The sequence below is a fragment of the Triticum urartu genome, chromosome 2A, assembly GCF_056163025.1.
Source record: "Triticum urartu cultivar PI428250 chromosome 2A, HENAU_Tu73, whole genome shotgun sequence".
Classification (NCBI taxonomy): Eukaryota; Viridiplantae; Streptophyta; class Magnoliopsida; order Poales; family Poaceae; genus Triticum; species Triticum urartu.
In genome coordinates, this window is record NC_141874.1 from 599,848,790 (window position 1) to 599,863,829 (window position 15,040).

Consider the following 15,040-nt stretch of genomic DNA (forward strand, 5'->3'; position numbering starts at 1 on the left):
TGTTTTCAGAAAATGTTTGAGAATTTAAGAAAAATGTTCTACTTTTCAAATTTTGTTTAGAACTTCAGAAAATGTTAACATTTTCAAAAAAATTCTCGCACATACGATTATTTCTTTGAGTTTTCAACACTATTCGGGGATTTTTCATAAAATTCCTAAGTTTTGTATTTTGTTTCATTTTATCAAAAAACAAATCCGTGGTTCCCAAAAGTTGTAAAAATTAAAAAATCTTCACATTCTACATAAATTTACGAAATTATAAAAACTTGTATGAAAATTTTAGTTGTTTTTAAAAACTATATGTTTGAAATTGAAAAAATGCTCATAAATTCCAAAATTTGTTCTTGTTTTTAGAAATTGTTCAATCTTTTTGAAAAAATGTTCGTGTTTCAATAATGTTCATCAAAAAAATGTTCCCAAATATTCAAAGGGACCGTGGTTTCAAAAGGTCGTCATGGTACGTGTTTCTACATTATGCCTGTAAAAACCTGCTATCGTACGTGATGTTACAGTACGCGCGAACAAAACTGGGTGCTCCTAATCAGCGCTTCAGACGCCTATTGGCGCTACCGGTGCTAGCTAGCGACGCGGAGCAGGCCGACCCACCAACCGACTCAATAAGAAAACGTTAAGAAAAAAAAATAGAAGCTACTCCAAATCAAAAATATGGGATTGCTGCGATTCGAACCGAGCACCGTGAGTCCGCAACATTAGCAGCTTAACGCAATAACAACTAGACCAACCTACCTCTTCTGTGTACTCCTAGAAAACCGTCCTAGTTGATGTTTCTTTTAATAAAACTGTATAACCAATGTAAATTATTTTGAAAATAGAAGAGGTAAATCTAAAAACAAGATCATCGATTTTTGGAAAAAGTTCATCATATTTAATAAAAGTTCATCATTTTTAAAAGTTCATTGATTTTTGAAAAAATCATCAATTTCGAAAAGAGTTTATTGATTTTGAAAAAAAGTTCATTAATTTTGAACAAAGTTCATCGATTCAGAAAAAAAGTTCATCGATTTTGAACAAGAGTTCATCAGTTTTAAAAATAGTTCATGAATTTGAAAAAGTTCAACGTTTTTCCAATTTCAAGAAATTGAAAAGGTTCACGCATTTGGCCATAGAAAGAGAAAAAAAGGAAAAAAACCGTTCCAACAAAGGAGAAAAAGGAACAGGAAAAAGGAAAAAGAAAATATAAAAAAAGAAAGAGGAAAGAAGAATATGAATAGAGCAAAAAAGATTTAAATGACCAGGTAGGGCTTAGTGGTTGTGTGGTTAGTGCAACGTCTCTCGAAGGGGGAGATCACCGGTTCGATTCACTGTATGTGTGTGGAGGAACTTCAGGCGCCTGTTTGCAAACTGACGCATAAGCGCCAAATAGGATTGGGCCGGCCTTGTTGGGCCATTCTATGTGTGTCGTGCTGCTCATCGGGACTCCTGCCTTGCCCGGAGCTGTGTGATGCTTGTATGGCCCTTGAATGCGCACAATTCTTTTTGCCGAAATCACTAATTAAGGAGTACTCTTTCCAAAGATCACTCTCACCTTCCCAGGACTGCATGTGCATCACTTGTCGCAATCTGAGAGTTTTTCCTTTTTTCGTAAATCCGTTTACTCAAAACATTTTATTTCATAAACCGTGTGTCGAAATCTCGAACCGTTTTCACTGTTGGATTCCTCGCATCAACATCTCCAAACTAGATACTATGTTGATAGGTTTTGACGAACTCTTTTCACGAAAAAACCAAACTAGGAGCAAGTTTTTTTACCTTCCCGAAAGCCGTTTCCGAGAGGCACGGCTGAGTCTCTCGTGGAAGAAAAACCGTGCCTCTCACGGAAGAAAAATCGTGCCTCTCACGGAAAAAAACACGTTTTCTTTTCTTTAACCGTGCCTCTCGCGGAAGCAAAACCATGCCTCTCCTGGAAGGAAAAAACGTGATTTCTTTCGTTTACGAGAGGCACAAATACGTGCCTCTTGCGGAAGGAATTTTTTCTAGAAACCACGTTTTCGCGCAATTTTTTTAAAATTTGTTTGTCGAAAAGCTAAAAAAGGCCGATGAAAACCAGAAAAGCTAAAAAAACCCAGGAAAAAACCATCTAAAAAGCCAAAACTGCGTGCGAAAAATAAAATCAAAATCCGAAGGAATCACCCAGAGCGTGACACCTGGCGGCGGCTGAGAGCGCACCAAATAGCGCGCTCTCAACCTAGCCCAAGTGATCATTGACTCCTGAAGGAACGCTCCTCAATTAGTTACTCCCTTTTTGCATTTAAAAAAACAGAACAGAAGGAGAGTTGGGCCAGCCGTTGTATACAGGTGCTAAAGCGCCAAATAGGATTGGGCCGGCCCAGTTGGGTCGCCCTATGTGCGTCCCACTGCTCCTACACACACTGAGTGGCAGGAGCTCCTATGTGACACTCACTGCATCAGAGAGTCAACCTTTTGCACAGGGTGTAGGAGATATGCCCTAGAGGCAGTAATATCAGTTATTTTGTATCTCCTGGTTTGTAATGAAGGTTTATGTTCCATGCTATAACTGCAATGATTCTCGAGTCTGCAAATAAAACGAGGCTTGGAGGGAAACTCATGTGCACGTGTGGGATAATAAACGGTAAAATGTATTCCTAGTCAAGCCTCTATGACTGGCTCAAGTATTGCATGATGATCCTGTTTTCCTGATCATGGGCATGACTATGCCGGCAATTTTGAGGGCACAATTATTAGTAGAACACTTGTGTTGTATCGACCCATTTGATGTTATGCTATGAGATACATTCGTCACAAGTTAATGGTTAATAACACAGAGAAGTCAATGTTTGCATAATTCCTTAGACCATGAGAGTATCGAGTTCCTTCATACTTGCTTCGTGAACTTTGGGGTATGTTAAACGTCATCCGTAACTGGGTGGCTATTACGGCGGCTTACGGGTTCACGGAAAAGTATGGCAAGTAACGAGATAGCTCAAGATTGGGATTTTCTCCTCCGACGATGGAGAGATATACTCGGGCCCTCTCGGTGTAACGGTATCCATCATCGTCTGGCCAGACACATTGTGATTTGATCACTGGGATGCCGGAACACGGAAATGAGAAAAGAGAACAAAACCGGTAACGAGGTAACTTGCATGGTGGACAAATTGTTGATCCACAGGAATGCAATAAATCTCACCTCTGGTGTTTGTGACATATCGCGAAGCAACAGGAATAGCTCAAGGCAACTGGAGGTTCACTCGAATATTCATTCATGTGGGTATAGGGGTCAATACGGGTGTCCACGGCTCCGATGTTGATCATTGATCGGAAGAGGTTCCAGGTCATGTCTATACTTCACCGAACCTATAGGGTCACACACTTAAGGGTCATCTATATGCTGAATACTAGACAGGGAGTCTGAGAGAAAATCACCGAAAAAGTTTTGGACAGCGGAATCGTACCGCAGAGAGAGGTCATCGGATGAGTTTCAATGATACCGAAAAGTTGTTTCGGGATATACCATTAAGTCAAATTGGTTTCGGCAAATGCCTGATAATTCTTGGAGGGTGCCAGAATCATTCTGGAAGCTTTTTGGAATTTTCTGAGATAAAAACCGGAAATGTTCCGGAGCTGCCGGAGCCACTTCAGATGTGTTTCGCAGATGAAAATCACTAAAACCGGAATTGTTTTGGAACGCGTTGAAAATTATTATGGTGGGTACTGGAAATGTTCTAAGCCCACATAAATATTTTCAGTTCGAACGGACGCTGAAAAATGTTGTCGTGAATAGTGAAAGTGCTTTTTAGGATATTTTATGGTGGGTCACCTTTTGGGATATTTCCAAAAGGCTTCTAGAAGGGCTTGGGGGCCAAGCATGCTCCTCATGGGGGCCCCCCAAGGGGGTTGGCCGGCCACATGTGTGGGGCTCCATGGAGCTCCACTTTCCTCCCCATTATGCCCTTCATGTGTGACATTTGCATGGGCATTTTGGGTTTTTGTGGGCCATCCCTACCCCTTGGCTTTCCTATAAATAGAGGAGGAGTGGGCAGCCCAAAGCTCATCCCCTTGCTCTCATACACATGCCATGCATTATTTGGCTTCTTCTCTCCCTCCCACGAAAAGAGTTTCGTAGAGCCGTAAGGCTGTGTAGGTATAGCAATGCTCATATTCAATTTTATTATGTATGAGATGACTATATGATGTAATTAACATGACCTGCGTGTCATGATTCGGCATGATGGCTGGAGCCATATGATTGCACTTTAATGACCTGCATGTCAACCTTAAGTAATGCACTTATTTTATTAGCTATAGAGATAGCAATATTATCTGGTGCATCGACAAGGTGGTGGCAATCTTCGCGAAGGTGAACACCGACGCAAATGTCGAAGACGAAGAATTGAAAGACTTCTCCGTCAGAAAGGGCTATACCATATCATGCTAATTATGAATTGCCTGAGATGTTTATCCCCTATGATGCACCCTTCTTGATTGCGCGGTAGTCGCTTTTATTAGGGTGATCTCTCACTTAAAGATATCAAGTGGATAGTGTTCTCCCAAGTGTAGCACTGTCACGGCACCTATCTTTTCGGGGTGCGCCGTGTCACACGGGTACGAACGATTAGAGAAGTGTGAGGCGGGTGAGTTGAGACCTCGCAGCGAGATCACTTGGTTGTCTTGACGTTCAGGCATGACCGTCATGAGCTCGGAACACACGCATCGAAAGATGAACAAGAGCCATATAGTGATGTGATTGGCAAGTTGTCCTACCGGTTAAGATTTTTGTCATCAGTGGTGTTACACCAATGGCGAACAATCAAGACATGGATCTTGAATCACTCATAATCAATTTTGAGAGATATTGATTTGAGTGGGAGTGCATTTTAGAATAAAAATGTTTATTCACTAGTGCAAATTTCATTATAAACAAAGTCTAATCGAAACTTGTGTTTTCCGTTGTAGATCAAATGGCTCGCAACACCGCGTTCAACTTAGGCTCGATGTTAGAGAAAGAGAAGTTAGCTACGACTGGAAACAACTATGCAGACTGGGTCCGTAACCTGAGGATTGTCCTCAGGAGCGCTAAGAAATTGTACGTGCTTGAAACTGCTCTTCCAGCTAAACCGGCGACAGAGGCCCCGGAAGATGAACAAAATGTCTGGGCCACTAAGGATGATGATCACAACTTAGTGCAGTGCCTCATGCTAGCTTGCATGAGTCCAGGGCTTCAAAAACATTTTGAATTCCATAAACCCCGTGATATGATCCGGGAATTGGATGCTCTGTACAAGGAAACCGCAAAGTCTGAACGATTTGATATCATGAAGGCTTTGATGGAATGCAAGATGGCTGAGGGTAGTTCAGTTGGTGAACACGTGGTCAAAATGATTGGCTATTCTGAAAGGCTTAAAGCCCTGGAATTTCCACTTCCACCTGGCCATATGATGGACATGTTGCTTTCTTCACTCCCCCCGTCTTACGACGGTTTTGTCATGAACTACAACATGACAGGGATGGAGAAGACACCGGAAGAGGTGCTCGCCATGCTGAAAACTACAGAAGGAGGAGTGCGGAAAAATCGCAAGCAAGTGTTGCTTGTGAATAAAACCGCCAGTTTCAAAAAGAAAGGCAAGCCAAAGAAGGGCAAGGGTGCCAGTAAGACCGGCTCCCAAAGCAACTCTAAGGGCGGAGCCAAGAATGAAACTGAGTGCTTCTACTGCAAGGGCACAGGACACTGGAAGAGAAACTGCAAGAAGTATCTGGAAGATAAGAAGACCGGGAAAACCGGAAAAGGTATAATTGTTATACAAGTTAATGTCATTGACGTTTTGCTTGCTAGCGAAAATTCTAAGTCTTGGGTATTTGGTACCGGATCGGTTGCTCACATTTGCAACTCGATACAGGGGCTTCAGAAGGTGCGCAAGCTGGCAAAGAATGAAGTCGTGATGCGCGTCGGGAACGGCGCTGGGATCGCCGCTCAAGCCGTCGGCACTATGCCTCTACGTCTCCCTTCAGGATTTATCTTAGAACTAAGTAACTGTTATTTTGTTCCACTGTTGTGTAGAAACATTATCTCCGGATCATGTTTAGTACACGATGGGTATTCGTACAAGTCTGAGAACAATGGTTGTTCACTTTATTGTAAGGATATGTTTTATGGATTTGCACCCATTGTTGGGAGCCTTTTCATACTAAATCTTGAATGTGGAAATGATGTCTTTAACGTGAATGCTAAACGCCTTAAGAAGGCTGATACCACCACCACTTTCTTGTGGCACTGTCGGCTTGGCCACATCGGAAAGACACATGCAAAGACTCCATAAAAATGGAGTTTTACCGTCCTTTGATTTTGAATCATTTGACACATGTAAAGCTTGCTTGATGGGGAAAATGACCAAGACGCCGTTCACGGGTCATCCTGAACGGGCGGATGAATTATTGGGAATAATACATAGTGATGTATGTGGTCCAATGAACACAGCCGCACGGGGTGGGTATTTCTACTTCGTGACTTTTACTGATGATTTAAGTCGGTATGGATATATCTACTTAATGAAGCATAAGTCAGAAACCTTTGAAAAGTTTAAAAAATTTCAGAATGAGGTAGAAAATCATCGTGATAAAAAGATTAAGTTTCTGCGGTCTGATCGCGGAGGCGAGTATCTTAGTCATGAGTTTGGCCAACATCTGAGTGACCGTGGAATCGTTTCACAACTTACGCCTCCCGGAACTCCACAGAGAAACGGAGTATCGGAACGACGTAACCGAACCTTGTTGGACATGGTAAGGTCGATGATGTCTCTTACAAATCTTCCGATATCTTTTTGGGGTCACGCACTACTTACTGCTGCTCACACACTAAACAAAGCACCGTCTAAATCTGTTGAGACGACACCACATGAGATGTGGCAGGGAAGAAACCCGACCTGTCGTTTTTCAAAATTTGGGGTTGTGAAGCTTATGTAAAGCGTTTACAGCCAAGCAAACTTGATCCCAGATCAGACAAATGTTACTTTGTAGGTTATCCCAAGGAGACAGTTGGGTATTCTTTTTACCACGCCTCCGAGAACAAAGTGTTTGTTGCAAAACATGGAGTCTTTCTTGAGAAAGAGTTTCTCACTAAAGAAGTGAGTGGGAGGACAGTACAACTTAACGAGATTAGTGAATCTTCGGCAACCGTTGATATGGCTAAGGAACCGGAAGAAATTCCGCTAATTATCCCTACAACCGATCCGGAAGTTGTCGCATGTGATGCGGAGACTTCAGACAATGTTGTAACTGAACCGCGCAGATCAGGTAGGGCTATCCAGCCACCCAAGTGGTTTCATAACGATATCTTCATTCTTGAAGACGATGAACCTGCGCACTACAAGGAAGCGATGGCGGGGCCCAGCTCAAAAGAATGGCACAAAGCCATGAGATCTGAAATGGAATCCATGTACGAAAACCAAGTTTGGAACTTGGAGGAACTTCCAGAAGGCGTAAAGCCGATTGGTTGTAAATGGATTTTCGAAAGAAAGACGGACGCGGATGGTAACATTACTATCCACAAAGCTAGACTTGTCGCGAAAGGGTTCACGCAAGTTCCAGGAGTGGACTACGACAAGACTTTCTCGCCCGTAGCTATGCTTAGGTCTGTTCGGATATTGCTAGCAATTGCTGCTTATTTCGACTATGAAATATGGCAGATGGATGTCAAAACGGCTTTCCTAAATGGAAACCTCAAAGAGGATGTATACATGATACAGCCAGAAGGTTTTTTCATTCATGAGGATGCTGGAAAGGTATGCAAACTTCAGAAAGCCATTTATGGTCTGAAGCAAGCATCAAGGAGCTGGAACATTCGTTTTGATGAGGTGGTCAAAGAGTTTGGCTTCATCAGGAATGACGAAGAATCTTGTGTTTACAAGAAGTTTAGTGGGAGCGCAAAAGCATTTCTAATCTTGTATGTGGATGACATATTGTTGATTGGAAATGATGTGAATTTTCTTAGCGAAATAAAAGACTCATTGCAAAAGAGGTTTTCAATGAAAGACTTAGGCGAAGCGGCATATGTATTGGGCATCAGAATCTATAGAGATAGATCAAAACGCCTGATAGCGCTTAGCCAAAGCACGTACATTGACAAGGTGTTGAAAAGGTTCAACATGGAGAACTCCAAGAAGGGCCTTCTCCCCATGTCACCTGGCACAGTGCTTTGCAAGAATCAGTGTCCTTGGACTCTCGATGAGCGAGTGCAAATGAATGATGTTCCGTATGCCTCGGCAGTTGGTTCTATTATGTATGCCATGCTATGTACAAGACCGGATGTTTCCTATGCACTAAGTGTTAGCAGTCGGTACCAAAGTGATCCAGGATTGGAACACTGGGCCGCAGTCAAGGGTATTCTTAAGTACCTCCGAAGGACCAAGGATTTACTCCTTGTGTACGGAGGTGATGAAGAGCTCATTGTAAGTGGTTACACTGATGCAGGCTTCATGACTGACCCAGATGACTTCAAATCTCAATCAGGCTATGTTTTCATTCTGAACGGTGGCGCAGTAGATTGGAAAAGTTCCAAACAAAATACTGCGGCGGATTCTACGACGGAGGCGGAATATGTTGCTGCTTCAGAAGCCTCCAAGGAGGCGGTATGGATCAAGCAATTTCTTGAAGACCTTGGTGTGGTTCCTAGTGCCCAGGACCCGGTGGAGATCTATTGTGATAATAGTGGCGCCGTGGCTCAGGCAAGGGAGCCAAGTTCGCACCATAAGACAAGACATATTCAATGCAAATATAAACTCATTCGACATCATGTCGAAGAGGGTTTAGTGAAAGTACGCAAAGTTCACACGGATCTGAATGTGTCAGACCCGATGACAAAGCCTCTACCACGAGCAAAGCATGAGCAACACCGGATAGCCATTGGTGTTAGGGAAGCCATCTAACTGGATTATGACTCTAGTGCAAGTGGGAGTCTGTAGGAGATATGCCCTAGAGGCAGTAATATCAGTTATTTTGTATCTTCTGGTTTGTAATGAAGGTTTATGTTCTATGCTATAACTGCAATGATTCTCGAGTCTGCAAATAAAACGAGGCTTGGAGGGAAACTCATGTGCACGTGTGGGATAATAAACGGTAAAATGTATTCCTAGTCAAGCCTCTATGACTGGCTCAAGTATTGCATGATGATCCTGTTTTCCTGATCATGGGCATGACTATGCTGGCAATTTTGAGGGCACAATTATTAGTAGAACACTTGTGTTGTATCGACCCATTTGATGTTATGCTATCAGATACATTCATCACAAGTTAATGGTTAATAACACAGAGAAGTCAATGTTTGCATAATTCCTTAGACCATGAGAGTATCGAGTTCCTTCATACTTGCTTCGTGAACTTTGGGGTATGTTAAACGTCATCCGTAACTGGGTGGCTATTACGGCGGCTTACGGGTTCACGGAAAAGTATGGCAAGTAACGAGATAGCTCAAGATTGGGATTTGCTCCTCCGACGATGGAGAGATATACTCGGGCCCTCTCGATGTAACGGTATCCATCATCGCCTGGCCAGACACATTGTGATTTGATCACTGGGATGCCGGAACACGGAAACGAGAAAAGAGAACAAAACCGGTAACGAGGTAACTTGCATGGTGGACAAATTGTTGATCCACAGGAATGCAATAAATCTCACCTCGGGTGTTTGTGACATATCGCGAAGCAACAGGAATAGCTCAAGGCAACTGGAGGTTCACTCGAATATTCATTTGTGTGGGTATAGGGATCAATACGGGTGTCCACGGCTCCGATGTTGATCATTGATCGGAAGAGGTTCCAGGTCATGTCTATACTTCACCGAACCTATAGGGTCACATGCTTAAGGGTCATCTATCTGCTGAATACTAGACAGGGAGTCTGAGAGAAAATCACCGAAAAAGTTTCGGACACCGAAAAGTTTCGGACAGCGGAATCGTACCGCAGAGAGAGGTCATCGGATGAGTTTCAATGATACCGAAAAGTTGTTTCGGGATATACCATTAAGTCAAATTGGTTTCGGCAAATGCCTGATAATTCTTGGAGGGTGCCAGAATCATTCTGGAAGCTTTTTGGAATTTTCTGAGATAAAAACCGGAAATGTTCCGGAGCTGCCGGAGCCACTTCAGATGCGTTTCGCAGATGAAAATCACTAAAACCGGAATTGTTTCGGAACGCGTTGAAAATTATTATGGTGGGTACTGGAAATGTTCTAAGCCCACATAAATATTTTCAGTTCGAACGGACGCTGAAAAATGTCGTCGTGAATAGTGAAAGTGGTTTTTGGAATATTTTATGGTGAGTCACCTTTTGGGATATTTCCAAAAGGCTTCTAAAAGGGCTTGGGGGCCAAGCATGCTCCTCATGGGGCCCCCCAAGGGGGTTGGCCGGCCACATGTGTGGGGCTCCATGGAGCTCCACTTCCCTCCCCATTATGCCCTTCATGTGTGACATTTGCATGGGCATTTTGGGTTTTTGTGGGCCATCCCTACCCCTTGGCTTTCCTATAAATAGAGGAGGAGTGGGCAGCCCAAAGCTCATCCCCTTGCTCTCATACACATGCCATGCATTATCTGGCTTCTTCTCTCCCTCCCACGAAAAGAGTTTCGTAGAGCCGTAAGGCTGTCTGGGTTCCGGCAGGAACTAGTTCTGGACGGCGAAGCCCTGCCGGATAGCTGGCACCGTATGTGTGCAACCCCGTAGAGAGGTCGTAGTTTCGGTCTTTTGCCCGAGGGGCTGTTCGAGTGTCCTCCCGAAGGGCTGTCCGAGTCTCCGTTCGAGTTTCGAGGGTCCTCCCGAAGGGCTGTCCGCGACATCGTCCGGGGGACTGTCCGACCGCCTCCCGAGGGCTGTCCGGCGAGGGAGTACATCCTTACGGTTGGAAGGTTGTAAATCCTACGGAATAAATCAAACTTTGTATGCAGTCTTTATAGTGGTTCTGGGCGTGCTCGCTATACCGAAAATTGGCGCGGCTCGAGAGGGCCGCCCCGTTATGCAGTGGCACTTCGCGAGTGAAAAAACTTCAAATAGTAGCAAACCAGAATTGGGATTCGAACCCAAGACTACTTTGTGGTGGGCGCGCTGTGCTAGCTGCTCGGAACGGACAAGGTCCTCATCTAGATATACAACGTGGTTGTTAAAGAATGAAACGACATCGGCAAAAATCTAAATGACCTGACGATAGTGAACTAAAATCGTTAGCCACTGTAAACTGTAACTAAAATAGCAGCCCGATGCATATGAACTATAAGTCACAACAAATTTTTAAGAAGTAGAAATTTTAAACGTCAATTTCTTTTCAAAAAATTGTAAATACTTTCTGAAACGTGAATATTTACTAATTTATGAACAAATTTCTGAAAACTCACTCATTTCCTGAAAACGTGAGCACTTTTGGGCTTCTCAAACTTTTCTTGATAAAAGGAGCAAATTTGGAAATGAGAACAATTTTTAAAATTACAAACAATCTTTTAAAATACACATACGTTTTCTGAAAAATAGGAACGAAATTTGAATTCGAAATTATGAAAAGCGTTTTCAAAATGCAAACATTTTTCGAAAATTCCCCGAACATATTTTGAATTTACACACAAAATTTTAAAACATGATCATTTTTTTGAATATATGAACATATTTGGAGAAGCTAGAACATGTTTGAGTCCTCAATATTTTTGAAGTTGTGAACAAAACTGAAAACACAAACTTTTTTTCAAAACACGAACATTTTTCGAAGTTACAAACAATATATTCAAAGCGCACTTTTTATAAATTTCCAAAAATATGAAATTTTTTGAATATGTTAAAATGTTTGGAAAAGCTGGAACATTTTTTTGAAATTAGGGAACATTTCTCGAGCTTATGATTTTTTTAGAAATGAGAACATTTTTTTCAAATGCCTCGAACATATTTTGAGTTTGCGAACATATTTAGAGAACATATTTCTCGAGCTTATGTTAAAATGTTTGTGAACATATTTTGAAAGCAAGAACTTTTTTGAAATTCACGATCATTTTGTGAATTTTTTAACAAAAACATAGAATGCGACGTGAACCTTTGAAAAATCTGAAATTAAAGTTTTTTCATGATTTTCCATACATTTCTAGTAAAATAAGCCAACAAATTTGTAATTCTAAACTTTTTGGAATTTCTGAACAAATTGCAAACCAGGAACGTTTGGAAAAAATAAATCAAATTAAAAGAATAAAAACATTTTTTAAATTCCTGGACATTTGATGAAAAAGGAAAAAATTAAAAGGTAAAGGAAGGAAGATGAAGCAGAAAAAAAAGAAAAAGGAAAGAAAAATAAAAAGTAAACGGAAGAAGGAGAAAGAATGAAAAAAGAAACAGGAAATAAGAAAGAAAACGAAAAAGAAACAGAAAATAAAAAAGTGCACGAACCTTGTAGAAGGTTCCCAGAACCGAAAAAACCCGCCCGGGGAAGCTTCCCGAAGGTTCCCAAAACCGGGAACGGTGGATGCGTGTCTCGCTGTAAATGGGCTGGACCATGTTGATCCAATGTGTGCGGTGCATCGACAATACAATTTGACGCAGAATGTGTCAAAAGGAGATTGCCTGAGCGGCACAACCCGCCTGGTCCTGCCACAACCCGCCGTGATGATCAGATGTCCCTTGGAATGTGTAGGGGTCACTAGCGCATAGCTTTTCCTTTTTCATCATCTGACAAACCAACCACACCTCGCGAGAATTTCCACGCCTCTCCCGAATCGCCATCACTTCCTCCACCTTCGGCGCCGCGTATCTCACCTTCACGTGCACACCGCCTGCTCGACGCAATTCCCCGCACGCCCGCGAGCACACCAACCTCCCCGATGGCAACCGCCACCGCCACCGCCGCGGCGTCCCCTTCCACCTCCTCCTCGTTCCTCCTCCGCCGACCCCTCCCTCCAAATCCCACGGCCGCGCGCTGCCTCGCGCCACCGCGGTGCCGCGCGGGCCTCCGCACCGCGCGCCAGGTCGCCGTCAGCAGCGTGTCCCCGTCCCCGTCCCCCGACGTGGCGGACGAGGAGGCCGCGGCGGCGCCCAAGCTCGGCAAGCGCGTGTGCGTCACGGCTCCGGTCCGCGTCTACCACGTCCCCAAGGCGCCGGACCTGGACCTCCGCGGCATGGAAGGTGTGGTCAAACAGTATGTCGGTGTCTGGAAGGGCAAGCGCATCACGGCCAATCGCCCTTTCCGGGTGGAGTTCGAGCTGAAGCTCGACGGACAGGACAAGCCGGTCCGGTTCTTCGCTCACCTCCGGGAGGACGAGTTCGAGTTCGTCAGAGACGAATAGGATCCCTCTGTTTGTCTGTAAAATAATGCGCGCTTGGGGGCGGATGCAGCATATGTACATTAGAGAGGAGACTGAAGAGGGGCGACGAGATGTCAAGTAAGTTGATGTTTGTTTACTTGTCATGTCTCCTGTGCTCCTCACTCTCCTGCCCAGTGCTCAACATCTAAATTTTCAGATGTGAGAGTTGTTCGAGATGATGACGATTATGAACCAAAGCAATTATACTGCTGTATCTGTTGTTGTGTTCAATAGTTTTATCTGTTTACTCTTTCAAGAAAAGATATTGTTCGAGAGGAGTCAGTGGTAATGAGTTAACGATGGATACCGATCTGTCTAAAGGGTGGTAAGTATGTGCTTAATAGGAGCAGAAGATATCATATACTGGTATACTGAATTCAACATGTACTCCTGCACTGAATCATTATTTAAGGGAATATGCAGGCACTATGGAACACTCTGAATCATTCAAAGTATCATGAAAATCACTGAAAATGGATGGTACGCTGCCAATTGAATATGCTAGTTCTACTAAAACTGCCCCCTTAATCCTTTACTTTGGGATCAAGAGCCTTCACCATGTTGATATCTTCTGATGAAGTTTAGTGTGTTGAAATTTTATCTGATTCACTATGTTAATCCATGGGCAGGCATAACTTTATCTGATTTGACTGGAAAATATGTCAAAATTTTCTGCATGCTGAACAAAATTAATTGCTTATTTGAATGCATATTGTAGCTGTTAAAACTGAATATACGGTGATCCCACTTTCTAAGGCACTTTTAGGTTAGCTTTCCAAACCAAAATTATAAAAGAAGCTGTCTTGCTAACAAGATGAAATTGAAGACATTGACAGAAAGCTTTCTGAACAGCGTTGATGAGATATATGCAAATTATTTTCACACGGACCTTCAGGATGGTACCCCGAGCTAGCACAAACATAAAAGAAAAAGAAAAAAATAGTACACACTGTAGGCTCTATTCTTTCTTGATACATGTCGCTCCTTACTGCAATATATATTTTCAGCTTAGTGTTAATAATCTTCCAGAGATTTAAACCTTGTCCAGTTCACGCGCGCAAAGAGTAAATGCTATGATTGTTATGTGCTCAGTCTGAATTTAAGGCCTTCATGTTGTTTAAGCTCTTGTCCTTCCATCCACGGGGGATATCTAGTGCAAACTAGTACGTCATTGCTAACTCCTCATTTGAGTAGTTGATTGTTCATATTTCGAGCGATGTGAGGTAGGAGTTGTTCGCAAAATGTAGCTTTCTGTGACCCTCATATACCTTTTCAAATCCATCCACCCAAATCACATCCGGGTGGGCATATGTAACGATTTGAGTTAACACTCAGAGATGAGTTTGTAATATATGCACTCTCTAGTCCTTACCTATGTATTTCATTCTACTTGCTATATTATCTAAACTCAACATACTGGTAGCATAAGGATTCTGGTTTTTCCCAGGCCTACCATGAGTGTGTTAGTATTGGCCAAGCTCTTGACCAATATATAAGGGTGCTGAAGTTTCTGTTCTGTTAAACAAACCATAATATTTGAGGTTCAGTATCAAATAAGAACTTTGATCTCAAGCCATCAAAGTGTGTGTATTGTGCCTGGCTTCTTGTTTCGTGAATAAACAGTGTGATGTTGGAATCTATGAGTAGGAAATCTTATTGTAAGTTTATCTTGGAAATAGGGCCATGAAGCGACTAGTGCTGATTCTTCACTTTTTGCCTAGGATTTTACAGTTCGACTAAATA

The 15,040-nt window shown here is 42.8% G+C and overlaps 2 protein-coding genes across 2 annotated transcripts; both read left to right on the forward strand.

The window, feature by feature from the left end:
• The first annotated feature begins 4,940 nt into the window (after positions 1-4,940).
• LOC147986153 (uncharacterized) lies at positions 4,941-6,032 on the forward strand. Its single transcript, XM_087539993.1, has 2 exons — positions 4,941-5,766; positions 5,877-6,032. The coding sequence occupies exons 1-2, from the start codon at positions 4,941-4,943 to the stop codon at positions 5,909-5,911; spliced, it is 861 nt and encodes a 286-aa protein (XP_087396119.1). The 3' UTR covers positions 5,912-6,032.
• A 6,544-nt stretch (positions 6,033-12,576) lies between these two features.
• On the forward strand, positions 12,577-13,511 carry LOC125539073 (ferredoxin-thioredoxin reductase, variable chain). Its single transcript, XM_048702442.2, has one exon. The coding sequence runs from the start codon at positions 12,818-12,820 to the stop codon at positions 13,277-13,279; it is 462 nt and encodes a 153-aa protein (XP_048558399.1). The 5' UTR covers positions 12,577-12,817; the 3' UTR covers positions 13,280-13,511.
• The last annotated feature ends 1,529 nt before the right edge of the window (positions 13,512-15,040 follow it).